This window comes from Mesoplodon bidens (assembly GCF_964165515.1).
Source record: "Mesoplodon bidens genome assembly, chromosome: 9".
Classification (NCBI taxonomy): Eukaryota; Metazoa; Chordata; class Mammalia; order Artiodactyla; family Ziphiidae; genus Mesoplodon; species Mesoplodon bidens.
Genome location: NC_138166.1, coordinates 64,982,648 through 64,999,727, shown reverse-complemented (window position 1 = coordinate 64,999,727; position 17,080 = coordinate 64,982,648). Strand labels below are relative to the sequence as shown.

The 17,080-nt window shown below is 36.6% G+C and overlaps 1 protein-coding gene across 3 annotated transcripts in view; it reads right to left on the bottom strand.

The window, feature by feature from the left end:
* Nucleotides 1-17,080, bottom strand: part of SEPTIN7 (septin 7) — a 108,151-nt gene that overhangs the window by 36,924 nt on the left and 54,147 nt on the right. For all 3 annotated transcript variants that reach the window (XM_081243911.1, XM_081243910.1, XM_081243909.1), the window contains exon 3: nucleotides 10,258-10,364. In XM_081243911.1, the coding sequence (XP_081100037.1) occupies nucleotides 10,258-10,364 (107 nt within the window). The remainder of the gene's footprint in view (nucleotides 1-10,257; nucleotides 10,365-17,080) is intronic.

The window sequence follows — 17,080 nt, the reverse complement described above, 5'->3', positions numbered from 1 at the left end:
TTTAGACAAATAAGGGACAAAGCTCTTATCTTTTAGACCAATGGTCTTCAGACTGCTTTGATCCTAGTGTAAACTACCAGTGAAAATTTTAAACATCCCCAATATAAGTATGTTTATTTACCTACCAAACATACACAATTGGCAATCTGAACATTAAATACTAGTGTCAATTTCTCATAAATTAAAAAAGTAAACATCAATAAATAAGGGTTCTGGGCTTCCCTGGTGGCGCAGTGGTTGAGAGTCTGCCTGCCGATGAGGGGACATGAGTTCGTGCCCCGGTCCGGGAAGATCCCACATGCCACGGAGCGGCTGGGCCTGTAGGCCATGGCCGCTGAGCCTGTGCATCCAGAGCCTGTGCTCCGCAACGGGAGAGGCCACAACAGTGAGAGGCCCGCGTACTGCTAAATAAATAAATAAATAAATAAATAAAATAAATAAATAAATAAACAAACAAACAAATAAATAAAAGGGTTCTAATATTTTCTGGTCACCTTCAATATCAACAATGGTTGCAACACTGCTTGGGAGACCACTGTTTCACACCACATAGCTAAGATAATACAGTTTGTCTGATACCAGCTTACTGTAATAACATGAGGGAAACCAAATAACTACAGAAATAATCAGACTCATTAGAGCAGATTATCAAAACTAAAAAAAATTAAGTGATATTACTTCATGTGGCTTAGGAAGTTCACATTCTATATATCTGGTGGTCCTCTATAGTTAAAAAGGACAATCTGGTTATATGTCAATTATATCTCCATTAAAAAAGGCGGGGGGGCTTCCCTGGTGGCGCAGTGGTTGAGAGTCCGCCTGCCAATGCAGGGGACACGGGTTCGTGCCCCGGTCCGGGAAGATCCCACATGCTGTGGAGCAACTGGGCCCGTGAGCCATGGCCGCTGAGCCTGCGCGTCCGGAGCCTGTGCTCCGCAACGGGAGAGGCCACAACAGTGAGAGGTCCGTGTACCGCAAAAACAAAACAAAACAAACAAAAAAAAACAGGTTATTCATTTATGGTAACTGTCATTGAAGCAGAAATATCCAAAGTAATCATACCAGCCCTTCACCTAACAATTCTTTTAAATGACACAGTACCGTATATTAGAACTGATGCAAAAATGTAATTGTTCTGCATGAATCATCTCCTGATTTTACTCCAAACCATTTCTGGTTCCCTTATTACCAAACAAAGCCCATTTCTACCTTCAGTACTAGGTTGTATACTAATCACACACCATAACAGCTTAAATTTTAAGATTTTTGTTTCCTTGTTTAAAAAAAAAAATAGTTGAACAACTTAATTGTTTACTGAAATGACAAGAAAAATGAAGATCTGTATTTTATATGCTTTAACGAGTCTGTTTATAAAGCTTCTTTTCTTCTTTGGCCTATGAAATTCTGTGTATCCATACATGGTCAAATACAATGAAGACGGCAACATATGGAAGAAATCCAGAAAACATAACTGTAAACTAGTGCCATTCACAGGATCCAACTGTATCCTATCATCTGGTTTTGCAAGTATCCTCATGGGATCCATGGAAAACAAATTAGTTCAAGTCCAGGAATTTCAAACTTTTCTTAAGAAATCTATTCCAAATGGCCACTTTCCCATGCACTTTACTTAAGCAGGTCACATCAGCATATTTTATGGCATCACTCAGAGTTCCAAAAGAATGAATCAAGGGCACTTTCAACTGAGTTTCTCTCTGAAAAATAAAACTGAAGCCTATTTTATTGTCTATGTATAAATAATTAATTAAGGGCTCTTTTGGATTCCTAGATTCCAGAAACCCACACTTTTTTCTAATATTTTCAGTTTTTCAATCTGAGAGAAAGAAAAAGTCAAACTTTCACTGTTTATACAGCTTCAGTTCTTCCATTTTTGAAAGACTATTAAATACACTACACTTTTCTAACTTAATGTCTGAGTCATTTTTTAAAGATAAATAAAAAGTGTTACTTAATTAACTATATTAAAATTTGAGGAGAGGTTTAAAATTTTCTGTCAGGAGTTTACCTCCAACTATACTTGCTCAGGAGGTGGCATTACAACCAAAACTCTGCAGACTTGAATAGTAGATACTTGAACGGCCTGTGATATTCCACTTAGCTCAAACACAAAATCTATTTTGATTATTTAATAACTCAAAAGACAAACATCATCTTAAACACTTCATTATGTTCAACAAGAAACTTAAAGAGGCAATAACCAACAGAATAGTTATGCTTAAAGACTACTTCCCTCTCATCAAGACCCAGAACTAGCTGAAAAGAAACTTGATCTGAAGATTCTAATTCTGCCTTCCACTCTCTGAACCACTACACCTCATTCCCTTGTCTCCTTACACTGAGATCTTAATTCCCTTGTCCCTTTCATTTTCTATTAGCAAACCCCCCTCCCCAATCCTTTCTTTTCCATTCCAGCTCAGATACCTTTCCATAAAATCCATAAACTTCAACTTTGACAGGAATTTCCATGCCATATGATGATCCTTTTACTTGTTCCTTCATCTCATGCCTCTCACAGTAAGGCTTTTATTTGTTTGCTCCTTCAACTCATGTCCCTCCCAGTATGGCTCTTCCCAAGCTCTACATTACAATCTCTGCCACCATGCTCAGCAAAGCACTTGATCTCTGCTGGAAGAGGAGAGCACCCCCAATTTGTTGTTGCTATTTATTATTTAATCTTTAAAAACTGAAGTATAGTTGATTTACATTGTTTCAGGTGTACAGCAAAGTATGTATGTATGTATATGTGTGTGTGTGTGTGTGTGTATATATATATATATTCAGATTTTCCATTATAGCTTATTACAAGATATTGAATATAGTTCCCTGTGCTATACAGTAGGTCCCTGTTTTTTATCTATTTTATGTATAGTGGTGTGTACATGTTAATCCCAAATTCCTAATTAATCCCCCCCCTTCCCCCTTGGTAACTATAAGTTTGTTTTCTAAGTCTGTGAGTCCGCTTCTGTTTTGTAAACAAATTCATTTGTATCATTTTTTTAGATTCCACATAAGTGATATCATATGGTATTTGTCTTTCTCTTTCTGATGTACTTCACTTCATATAATAATCTCTAGGTCCGTCCATGTTGCTGCAATGGCATTATTTCATTCTTTTTTATGGCTGAGTAGTATTCCATTGTGTGTGGGGTGTGTGTGTGTTTGTGTGTATACACCACATCTTCTTTATCCATTCATCTGTCAGTAGACATTTAGGTTACTTCCATGTCTTAGATAGTGCTGCTGTGAACACTGGGGTGCATGTATCTTTTTGAATTAGAGTTCTCTCCAGATATATGCCCAGGAGTGAGATTGCTGGGTCATATAGTACCTCTGTTTTTAGCTTTTTAAGGAACCTCCATATTGTTCTCCATAGTGGCTTCACCAATTCACATTCCTACCAACAGTGTAGGAGGGTTCCCAACAGCATCCCCAATTTGTTTGAAGCAACACTGAATCTTCCCTCCCGTTCAGTGGAATAGATCCCTTTTTTTCCTAAGGCTAATTTCTCAATCTATGCTGGGGATTTGACCAATTTCCATTTTAGAGTCATTTTGACAACTATTTAGACTATTTCCCCTGTATCTTCAATCTCTTATCTCTTAGGGAATGATTCCCCACAGGATACAAACATTCTCAGGTCTTTCTTGGAAATAAAAACCAAACCACTGTCTCTGTCCCCTGCACTCAACCTCTAGGTATTCCCTCTCATCCCTTCCTTCATAGCTCTACCCCCATCTTCACTGCCTCACAAATCACTTCTCAACCCACTGTCATCTTCCCCTCTATTCCTACTGTTTCACTAAAATATACTTTGCCAAGGTCACCTATACCACCCTATAGCAGCACCTTTCTCACTAAATCATAATTGTTTGCTATATCCTTCATATGACTGTGACATCCTTGAGAACTCTGTGTCCATCATCCTTGTAGCCCTCAAACCTGGTAGAAGACAAGCATTCAATCATCTGTTCTGTGTTATGACTGGTTCAAAAAACTATCAAAACTGGACCAACATCAACAGGAGAGTTTCCTAATTGGACTCTACAAAAATGTTCCAAGAAGTCATAAGATGTTATCTTAGGGATAGGGTTCACTGTTTTCACTTCTTCTCACCTCCAAAATTTTCATACCCATTTAATCTAAAATAGTGATTTATTGGACTTCACAGACCAAGAAAAAAAGTTTTAAAGGGGACCAACATAAGGCTACCAACAAAGAACTTGAAAAAAAAAAACTAGCACTGTCATTTCACAAAAGAAACTGAAATGGATTTAGTCTCAGAATAAAGGACAGTCTTTCCCTAGGAGGCAGTTGGCAACCTTTTGCTGACATGAAATAAGATATATTTTCAAATATAACAAAATTATAAAATTTGCTACCATATATACAACATTGTATGTAATATTTTTCTTAAAATTTTTGTTAACCTGAGCACCTATATTTGAGATTGGGATATGAAGTAGAGCTCAAGTGTTCAACTTCTTCTATCACTTTATTTTATTTTATTTTATTCTTATTTATTTTTTTGCGGTACGCGGGCCTCTCACTGTTGTGGCCTCTCCCGTTGCGGAGCACAGGCTCCAGACGCGCAGGCTCAGCCATGGCTCATGGGCCTAGCTGCTCAGCGGCATGTGGGATCTTCCCGGACTGGGGCATGAACCCGTGTCCCCTGCATCGGCAGGTGGACTCTCAACCACTGCGCCACCAGGGAAGCCCTATCGCTTTATTTTAATCAGTCTATTGGGAAAATATATATATGAATGAAAGTGAAAGTAACATGGTGCCATTTCATTCAATTTGAAATATTCTGAAAGAACTAAGGAAAAACAGTTCACTCTCTTACTTTCTTCCCACAGAGATAGGATGAAACCAGTCTGCAGCAGTCCAGAAACACTACAGAGCAGTGGTCCACAAAGTATAGTACCCAGACTGGCAGCTGCATAGTTTGGGAACTTACTGGAAATGCAAATTCTTTGGGCCCTGCCTCAAACCGACTAAACAGAAAACTCTGCGGAGGGGGACTCAACAATCTGTTTGAGCAAGGCTTCCAAGTGATTGTGATACACACTGAACTTTGAGAACCACTGGTATAAAGAACTACAGGACTAGAATGTCAGCTCACATTTGGAACTGCACAGCTCAGGTACCTAAGGCCAAAGATAGGAGGATGGGAATTAATCTCAGAAGACTTCTATCTATTACTGAAAGTTCACTCAAATCAGAACCACTGATATACTGGAAACTCAGAATCATTTCTCTGCTCAGAGTAGATGGTTTCTCCCTCCTTCCAAGACTGTGAATGTGAAGGAATTTCTTAAGATATAAGCCTCTTGTAAATAAATAATGCTTAGGGAAGAGGTTATGAAATTGTGGTCTTTATTAAAATTTCACTCCCTATTTGGCCACATCACAGGATGTTTCTTCTCTTCTTCTCCTTTTTGACAGTTGGAAGTGTTCCAGAAAGGCTTCAGGTCAGGGAAATTGCAAATATTTGCCTTCTGAAACTCAGGATTGTATGTTTTTCCTGGTCTAATATGTCTGGGCTGAGATGTAATACTTCTGAATCACTCTTCACTAAAAGAATTTAAGAGCATCTAAGAGCAGATCATCTGCTAGATTATCGAGCTTGGTGAAAAGCCAGTCAACTGTAAAAGAAAACTACATTCTATTCTCTAACTACACTGAATGACTAGGAACATGTCATGTTCTCTCCTGGGTAAGTGAAGAAAAGAGTTCAGATGATCTTCATCTTGTCTCCAGTGTATCAAGGAATACCTCCATGGTACAGTCAGGAAAGAGGACTTCTCTGGGATTCTAATCAGGATCAACCCAGTTCTCAAATGTTAATGTCTCACTTTTGGTAAAGGGGGGAGATTTAACAGTGGTACACAAGCCTTTGTCTTAAAAATCTTACTAGAGGTACCCTTAGTCCTAATTACTCCTTTGTTTTCAAAACAGGGAGAGCTAGGAAGATATTCACAATAGAAGAGGACACTTGTGTTATCTTAAAAAGGAAGGCAAAGTGAGTTTAGACAGGATTATTTTGGAGACAGGCCAATGTAAATAGAATTCTGACAAACTGAGAGCCTCTCCCACCACCTTTAACAGATGCCAGCCTGGGAGAAATTATCTGCAATGACTGAAATGTAAGGGACTATTACCTAGATAAGATACTTCTCTCCAAATTAAGAAGAAAAAGATAGGAAATATTAAGATGGTCAAAGCACTCAATGAAATCTGAACAATTAATGAGTATAAAAGACATGTTCAATCTCATAAGAAATGAAAGAAAATAAAATGAAATGATGAAATGTCTTTATGCACACATATATGCACAACAGAAATGAGTACTTATGTCCACCAAAAGATATATACAAGAATATTTACGTTAGTCAAAAAGTGAAAGCCCAAACGCTTATCTACAACAGAGGGGATACACTGTGATATATTCATGCAGTGGAATATTATACAATGATGAAAAGAACTACAGTTATACAACATGAATAAATACCACAGACATAATCTTCAGTGAAAGAAATCAGACAGGAATATATCTAAATGAAGTTCAAGAACATACAAAATTAATCTATGGAGATAGAAGTCAGAAAGGTGTTTAATTTAGGGGTGGGTATAATACTGAGTGAGAGGAGGCATAAGGAAGTCTTCCAGGGTCCTAGAAACATACTATATCTTAATCTGGGTGTGGTTAACTGGATATATGAATACATATATAAAAACTCATCAAGTTCTATGCTTAAATTTGTGCCCTTTTAGTACACAAATTACACATCAATTTAAAAATTAAATTAAAAAAATTTTGCTCAAGACAAAATAAAAATAATCAACAAAACTTCAATAAAGATAATCAAATTTAAAATTTCAAAAGATTCTCAAATTTTAAATTATTCCACTTAATCTATGATAGTGTTTTATAAAACTTCACAGACCCAAAGAAAGATAAACAGAACTTCAAAGACCCTCAAAGTCTGAAATATCCCAACTAAACACTAAGTCTTATAAATTTTTAAAACTTGTTTGTTCAGTCATTCAACAAATATGGGATGTTAACGTATAACAGATGCAGTTCTAGGAACTTAGCTTGCAGCAGTGAATAAAGTGAAGTTCCTACCCCTATAGAGCTTACACATTTGGAGCCTGGGGTGGGAATTAGAAGTTTATAGGGTGGTCAGGAGAGGCCTCCTTAAGAAAGCAACTTTTAAGCAGAGAACTGATGAAAATTATGAAGCAAGCGAGAAACAGAAGTGGAAGGCCCCTGCGGTGGAAGTAGGATTAGCCTGTTCAAAGAACAGCAAGGAGGTTGGTTTGGTCAGAGCAGAATAAGCCAAAAGTGGACAAGTGTAAGAACTAGGTTGGGGGGAGGGGGAGTAAAACAATCTCTCATTGTTTGAGCAAATACTTTGTTGCAGAGCATGTTAAACTAGATTTCTATGTGATGAATTCCTTAGATTGCATGTGCCAATACTTTCACCTGTTCAGGCACTAGCAAAAATCACTGCATTGGGTGAATCAAGGGAGCTAGAAATATTGTCCATTTGCCTTTATTAAACAAAGTAAAATAAAACATGGTAAGGTACAAAACTTTTATGAGTTAAGTGGCTTCCATCATCCACCAAGCAGTTTACTGGAATTTCAAGCCTAGTCCTACAGTCAGTCAATACCCTCCAGAGTCCAGCTTAAAAATTCAAATCTAATAAGCAACAGCAAACATTACGTGTGCACCATTTGATATTTTAAAAATAAAACAAACAAAAAACCACTTCTCTTAAGTATTCCTTACTAGCCAGCATCAGATAGATCAGCCTTATAACCTAATTTTCTGGATTTTTTTTAAACTAAACTTTCATATATTACATAACTATGAAGTGATGACTTCACTGATCAAATCATTTTGTCTTCATTTTGTCTAAATTGCCTAACTGAGAAAACTATCTCCATATGTAAGGTTTTTAAAGGAAAAGGCAATATAAATCAAAGAAAACTAACAACTTGTTGGACCAAACATTATTAAAAAGTAAAGAAAAGCTAATCCACTTATTAAGAAATGGTTAATCTGTTAAACTAACACTTATTAAATATCTACAGTATAGGGATAGTACAGTTGATACACTACAGACTAAACCAGAGTGCTTAGATTTGTATCCTAGTTCTGGTACTCTAACTACATGATCTTGGCATATCACCAGCTCTGTGCCTCAATTTCCACATCTGTAAAATGGGGATAAGAATACCTCATACCTCATAAAGTTACTGAAAGAATTAAATAAGTAAATACATCTAAAGTGTTTGGAATAGTATCTGGAAGATGTTAATGACTCACGGAGTGTTGTTTTATTATTAATCTAGACCTCGCATTATGCTATGTGCTAAAACTACAAAGAGGACTCAGAAAATTTCCTCACCAGCACTAATCACCAAGAACACCACTGGTAAATATGTGACCATCAATATTTAACAGATATTTTACAGTAAATATTCCTGAATTTAGGAATCTACACTGTGGTGTTCCCTTAACACTTCTACATACCTAGTCACTAATCCTGGATTTAAATACTTAAATTAAGAAAGCTAAAAGTATATCTTCTTGCTTAGGGTTAAAATATTCAATACATCACAAAATAAGCAATGAAGTACAGTATCAAGTTTTTATCAACAGAACACATATTTGTAGGTAATTTGAAATCTCAAGCTCCATGAAGGATATTTTTTAAATTCCTGGGCTTCCCTGGTGGCACAGTGGTTAAGAATCCACCTGCCAATGCAGGGGACACGGGTTCGAGCCCTGGTCCAGGAAGATCCCACATGCCATGGAGCAACTAAGCCTGCGCACCACAACTACTGAGCGTGTGCTCTAGGGCCCGCAAGCCGCAACTACTGAGCCCGCGTGCCACAATTAGAGAAAGCCCACATGCAGCAACAAAGACCCAATGCAGCCAAAAATAAATAAAATAAATAAATTTAAAAAAATTTGTTTTAATTCCTAAAACAGAGAAAACTTTAAAAAGGTGAAATAAAATATCCAGCTCCAAAGTCACCTCCTCAATAAAACATGCTACTGCCAGAACTGTTTACTCCACTTCTCTTCTGCTTCTGTGCTGTGTATTACTGCATCAATCCATCAACAATTTTTTCAATCAATAGTTTAGAGCGGTGCTGCCCAACAAAAATGTAATGTGAGCCACATAATTTTAAAATTTTCAGTAGCCACTTTAGAAAGTAGTAACAGGTAAAATTAATGTATTTTATTTAACCCAATATAACCAATTATCATTACTGCAAAATGTAATCAATAGAAAAATTTATTAATGAAATAACATTCTTTTTTACAAACTAAGTCTTCAAAATCTGGGGTGTATTTTATACTTGCATAACATCTCAATTTGGACTATAGACATTTTAAGAGCTCAACAGCCACATGTGGCTACCAGCTACTGTACTGGACAATGCAGAGCTAGAGAGTCTAGCACTTCACTATATGGGCCAGTAACATGAGCATCACCTTGGATTTTGTTAGAAATACTGAATCTCAGCCCACCTCAGACCTACCAGAACAGGAACTAAATTTAACAAGCTCCCCAGGTGATCTGAATATACATTAAAGATCGAGAAGTACTAAATGAGACCACACATAGCTTATAAGCCTTAACAAATTGCTATTACCATTCAACTATCATGTGGTATCATGCCACTCATTAATACAGAACACTGTATTTAAATAATAATGGCTTCCACACGAATCATGTTTTCTCTACGCTGTCCAACAGAATTTTCTGCAATGGTGGAAACATATCTGTGCTGCCCCAAATGGTAGCCACTTGCCACATATGACTACTGAGCATTTGAAATGTGACTGGTGCAACTGAGAAAGTGAATTTTTAGTTTTATTGACTTTTAACTCATGCAAACTTAAATAGCTACTACATATAGCAAGTAGCTACCATAATGCAGCATAACTCCAGCTGTTACTACATCCCAGTATACTCTCTAGGAGGGTCCTCAAGACAAATTTTAAGGTTCTAATCAAGAAAATTTCTCTAATTACCTGCACTTCTCTCAATAAATCAATCTCTCTTTTTTATCAGTAACCATGTTTACCACTTTACATTGGCTAAGGCCAAACTTGAAATCTACCTCTATGGAAATATAATACAAGTTATAGAATGTGTTTTGTATCTGTTAACATTACCCCACTTTATCATCAGTTAACAATATACATACCTGTACAGTCTTTTTTATTCTATGGGAAGGACCTGGATACTCTGGAGAATACAAATCTGTGAGGAATAATGAGTTGATTAATGTTGACTTTCCCAGTCCAGATTCACCTAAAAGAAACAGAGGTGGGAATCTGTTAAACTCAGCTACCTTATCAAGCTTAAATATTCAACCAATGCTATAATCAAACTTGCTTTTATGCAAGTACTTCTTAGTGGGACAAGGAAGTGACATTAGAAATTATACTATAAAGACTCTCTATTAGAATAAGTTCTTTGCCCTCATTTTCTTTTTTTTTTTTTTTTTTTGCGGTACGCGGGCCTCTCACTGTTGTGGCCTCTCCCATTGAGGAGCACAGGCTTCAAACGCGCAGGCTCAGCGGCCATGGCTCACGGGCCCAGCCGCTCCACGGCATGTGGGATCTTCCCAGACAGGGGCACAAACCCGTGTCCCCTGCATAGGCAGGCGGACTCTCAACCACTGCGCCACCAGGGAAGCCCCCTCATTTTCTTATCTATCAAATTAGACTCATGTTTCCAAGGATTTTTACCTTTATAATTCTACCACCTGTGTTCGTTAAAAGTAATGTATCTGTAGTCACCATTTTTAACAGTAATGTATTCCTAGAGATGAAAGTTAGTCATGAAGGAGACATCCCAGTTGGATTATATACTGCTGCTTCAGTGAAATAAAAAATAAAAGAAGTATAAACGTTTATTACAGACAATGAATGACCAAGGAAACAAATCATGCAGCTATAAAAAGTAGAAATCTGCTGATAAAAAGAAGAAAAATTAATCACAATGCATCTTAGTACAAAAGTGAAGCACAAAAAAATACTTCCAATTTACCCATATACCAATCAGCTTAAGTATAAAGGGTACTTCTCTATAAACCAGACTCCAAAAAATCATGGGTAATTACTTTTTATAAAAATGTTCCTGCCTGAAGTAGGAAAGGAGAGAGGTAAGACACGATTTGCACTAAGATTCACATACTCTTCTCTGACCCTTCATGTCAAGTCTAGTACACCATACCAAATGTACAGATTTTTTTTACTAAAATATAAACAGCTTCAGGATATACATAATACAGAGTTAAAATAGATTAAAAGTCATATAATAATTATCAATTAATATGGCACCAGGTTAAAGAATCTAGTTATTGTTAATAGTTCAGTGAGTTTAATAGGCATCTTTAGCCTAAATAACTGATATCACAATACTAACCTTACTATTTCTATTTCTAGGTTGAGTTCTTTTGATATTGGCTCTCAAGAAAGGTAAGAACCAGGTGACTTCCTTGGTGGCACAGTGGTTAAGAATCCACCTGCCAATGCAGGGGACACAGGTTCGATTCCCTGGCCCGGGAAGATCCCACATGCCGCGGAGCAACTAAGCCCACGTGCCACAACTACTGAGCCTGTGCTCTAGAGCCTGTGAGCCACAACTACTGAGGCCATGTGCCACAACCACTGAAGCCCATGAGCCTAGAGCCCATGCTCTGCAATGAAGAGTAGCTCCCGCCCACTGCAACTAGAGAAAGCCCACATGCAGCAATGAAGACCCAACGCAGCCAAAAATAAATAAATAAATAAATAAAAATTTTAAAACAAAGAAAGGTAAGAACCATTGTAGGTGGTCTGGGCTTACTCCCTTTGAATGAGGGAGGATACCCTTTTTTCTAGACGTAGAAATTTCTAAGTCAAGGGAAAATAAGTTATAGGTTCCCATACCTGATTCTTTCTAAACTCTTAAACCTTGAATAAAGGAGGAAAGACTAGAATAAAACCTAAGTACTTGGGGATAATCAGAAGTATCTACAATATTTTCATTTAGAAGCAACCCTGCCCTTGAACCATTGCTATAAAACTCCTCACCAAATCCTCCTGGGTTAGGACACACAGTTTTCGAGGCACAAGCCCGCTGTGTCCCCCTTTGCTTGGCAAAGCAATAAAGCTATTACTTTATACTTCACCCATAACTCTGTCTCCAAGATTCAATTTGGCACCAGTGCACAGAGGCTGAGTTTTCAGTGTCATTCCCTCAAATGAGAAGGAACAGAGCAGACTTTACTCAGATAAAACATTCTAACCTCTTTGGGGCTGTCAGAAGGATTAGTGTTGCCTAACTGGGATTTCAGGTTGGAGAAGCACTGGGCATCACTGGTTAAAGTGCAGGAGGACTACAGATGTCTGGAGCAAAAAATTATGGGTGGAGAGACACAACAGACCACCTAAGGCCCTGAGGAGACGCTGAGGTAAAACTCCTTGGAGAATTAAGACATTCAAAATAAACCATGTATGCAGGGGAAACTGAGAAAGCCACATACAGGCTCAAGCAATAAACATGCTCAGAAAAGTTGTGAACAGGCATTAAACTTTCACTTTAGGCTGGATCTCTAGGCTCAGAGCATGCCCAGCTAATCATCAGACATCTGCCCCGACATATGACCAAGTCTGCAAAGACAGGGCAGGGTGAGTTTTTTCAAATGCATATTTTTCAACAACAACAACAACAAATCACAAGGCATTCAAAGAAACAGAAAACATAGCCCATAAAAAGGAACAAAACAAAATCCCAGAAACCATCCCTGAAGCAGCATAGATAGTGGACTTGCTAGATGAGGACTTTAAAATAGCTGTCTCAGAGAAAGACAAACATCATATCTCTTATATGTGGAATCTAAAAAAGCAGGGGGGTACAAATGAATTTATTTACAAAACAGAGATAAGAGTTTTGTAGAAACAAAGTAGAAAACAAACTTATGGTTACGGGGGTCAGGGGGATAAATCAGAAGATTGGGATTTACATATATACACTACTATATATAAAATACATAACTAATAAGGACCTACTGTATAGCTCAGGGAACTTTACTCAATACTCTGTAATGGCCTATATGGGAAAAGAATCTAAAAAAGAGTGGATATATGTATAACTGATTCACTTTGCTGTACATCTGAAACTAACACAACATTGTAAATCAACTATACTCCAATAAAATTTTTTAAAAAATAAATAAATTTGGGGACTTCCCTGGTGGTCCAGCGGTTAAGACTCTGCGCTCCCAATGCAGGCGGCCCGGGTTCAATCCCTGGTCAGGGAACTAGATCCCGCATGCCGCAACTAAGAGCCCACATACCACAACTAAAGACCTGGTGCAGCCAAATAAATAAGTAAATACATTTAAATAGCAAAAAAATAATAATAATAAATTAAACAAAATAGCTGTCTTAAATATGTCCAAAGAGCTAAAGAAAACAATGAACAATTGATAGAAATCAGGAAAATGATGTAAGAACAAAACCAGAATTTAACAAAGAAATAGCAATTGTGTAAAAAAACCAAACCAAAACAAAACAAAAAAACAAAAATTCTGGAGCTGAAACACACAATTGAAAAAATTCACTAGAGAGGTTCAAAAGCAATTGAGCATGTCTAAAAAAGAATCAGCAGGGCTTCCCTGGTGGCGCAGTGGTTGGGAGTCTGCCTGCCGATGCAGGGGACGTGGGTTCGTGCCCCGGTCCAGGAGGATCCCACATGCCGCGGAGTGGCTGGGCCCGTGAGCCATGGCTGCTGGGCCTGCACGTCTGGAGTCTGTGCTCTGCAGTGGGGGAAGCCACAACAGTGAGAGGCCCACATACCGCAAAATAAAAAAACAAAAAACAAAAACAAACAAACAAACAAAAAGAATCAGCAAACTTGGAAGACAGGACAATTAAAATTATTGAGTCTAAGGAGAAAAAAGAATGAAGAAAAACACAGCCTAAGGGATCTATGTGGGACACCATTTATTGAACTATTATATACAGTATGAGAGCTTTAGAAGGAAAAAGGGAAAGGGTCAAATAGATTATTTAAAGGAAAAAAAAATGACCAAATTTTTTCCCAATTTGATGACATACATGAATCTACAAATCCAAGAATCTCACTGAACTAGTACGATAAACCGAGGAACCCACACTGAGACATATCATGATCAAACTGGTAAAAAACAAAGACAAAAAGAGAATCTTGAAAGCAGCAAGGAAGAAGCAACATATCACATAGAAGGTATCATCAATAAGATTAGCAGCTGATTTCTCAGTAGATAGAAACTTTGGAGACCAGAAGACAATGTGATGATACAACTGTCAAATGAGAATTCTATATCTGGCAAAATTGTGCTGAAAAGCTGAGGTAGAAATTAAGATATTTCCAGATAAACAAAAACTGAGGGAATTCATTATCACTACACATCCTCCACAAGGAATGTTGAAGGGAGTCCTTCAGTTGAAATGAAAGAACCCTGGACAATAACTCAAAGCCACATAAAGATCCCCAGTAAAGGTAAATACATGGACAAATATAAAAACTGGTATTATTGTAATTTTGGTTTCTAACTCCACTTTACATTTTCTGTAAGACTTGAAAGACGAATGAAAAAGAAATAATTAGAAGTCTGTGTTATTGAGTATACAATGTTCAAAGATACAATTTGTGACATCAATAATAAAAAGTATGTGGGGGCTGTATATGAGTAGTTTGTATATGTAATTAAAATTAAATTGGTATAATTTCAAGTTAGGTTATTATAATTTAAGATTTTATATGTAATCTCTATGATTACAAAGAAAGCATCTACAGAATATACAAATAAGGAAATGAGAAAGGGAATCAAAACGTGATGCTACAAAACATCAACTAAACACAAAAGAAGGCAGTAAAGGAGAAAATGATATATTCAAAAGCTGTAAGACATACAGAAAACAACAAAATGACAAAACGAAGTTCTCTGTTACCAGTAATTACTTTACATGTACATGGATTAAACGTCTTAATCAAAGGCACAGACTGCCAGAATGGCTAAAAAAACTCTGATCCAACTGTATGCTATCTGTAAGATCTAAAGACTTTAGATCTAAGGACACACAGAAGTTGAAAGTAAAAGGATAAAAAAGATATTCCATGTAAGCAGTAATCAAGAGGTGACATGGCTATACTTGTATCAGACAAAAGAGACTTAAGTAAAAAATTGTTACAAGATGCAAATTAGGATTTATTATCAAAAAAGGGTCAATTCATGAAGTGGATATTATTACAGAATTATAAACATATATACACCAAACATCAGAGCCCTAAAATATATAAAGGAAACACTGACAAAATTTTGAAGGAGAAAATAGACAGTTTTACAATAATAACTGGAGAATTCAATACTCCACTTTAAATAATGGATAGAAGAAACAGAAGATAAATTAGAAAACAGAGGACTTGAACAACACTATAAACCAACTGGACCTAACAAACAGACAAAATACTCCATTCAATAACACCAAAATACACATTTTTCTCACATGCACGGGGAGTATTTTTCAAGACTGACCATAAAACCAAGCACATCTTGATAAACTTTAAAAGATTTAAATCATCTTTTCCTATCACAACGAAATGAGACTCGAGATCAATAACAGAAAGAAAATGAAAAAATTAACACGTATAAGGAAATTAAACAATACACTCAAACAGCTAACAGGTCAAATAAGAAATCACAAGGTAAATTAGAAAATACCATGAAAAAAAAGAAAATGAAAACACAACATACCAAAGCTTATGAGATACGGAAAAGTCATTTCTAATAGAAAAATTTGTAACTGTAAACACATACATAAAAATGAGGATCTGAAATTAACAATCTAACTTTACAACATAAGGAACTAAAAAATAAAGAACTAAACCCAAAACCAGCAAAAGAAAGGAAATATTAAAGTTAGAGAGGAGATAAATAAAATGGAGAACAGAAAACAACAGAGAAAAATCAACCAAACCAAAAGTTAGCTCTTGGAATAGATCAACAAAATTAACAACTCTTTTAGCTAGACTGATTGAGAATAAAAGAAAGAGAAGATTCAAATTACCAAAATCAGAAAGTGTGGATATTACTCCCAATTTTACAGAAATAAAAAAAATTATAAGAGAGTACTATTAATAACTGTATGTCAATAAACTGGATAACATAAATGAAAAGGACAAATTCCATAAGACAAAAACTTAGAAACAATGAGGAATTAAGAGAACATATACAGTGAAAGGCAAACAGGCCTCTCAGATACTGATAAAGTGATTAAAAAATGGAAATGATCTAAATAATTAATATGGCTGATTTTCAAAAAAATTCCTACCCAGAGAATAAACATATTTTTCAAATACCTATGAAGCACTTACATAATGAGATCATGTTTTGGCTATAAAGAAAATCAATCAGTACTGAAAAACACAGAAATCTACAGATCATATTCTCTGACTACAATGCAGTGAAATTATAAATTAACAACAAAATAACACAATCCATTTGCCCACTTAGACATAAAACAGCATCTCCCCTCAAATCTTATCTGAAAAACTACTCAAATACAAACAAAATGAGTAATATATACAAAAACCTAAGAGATATGACTAAAGTGGTGTTCAGAGAAAAACCTATGCTTAATTAAGCCTAAAGAAAATAGATCAACCTTCAGAGTGGCTCTTGGAACTGTAAACCGGTATTGCTTTTCTTTCTTTCTTTTTTTTTTTTTTTTGAGGCAAGGAGTAATGACTTTATTCGAAAAGCCGGCAGACCGAGAAGATGGCGGACAAGGGTCCCCCAGAACCCACATTATTTTGGTCTGAATGCCAGCTTCTTTTATAGAACAGAGAGGGGGAGGAGGTGAGGAAGTAAAGTAAAAAGGCCATAAGCCTTGCAGATATCTCCTAGAATGGCCAGCCTCGGGGAGCAGATGTGTTCATTTCTTCTTTTCTGCAGCAATTCACAGGTAGACAGGGTCAGGATGTTTCCCTGAACA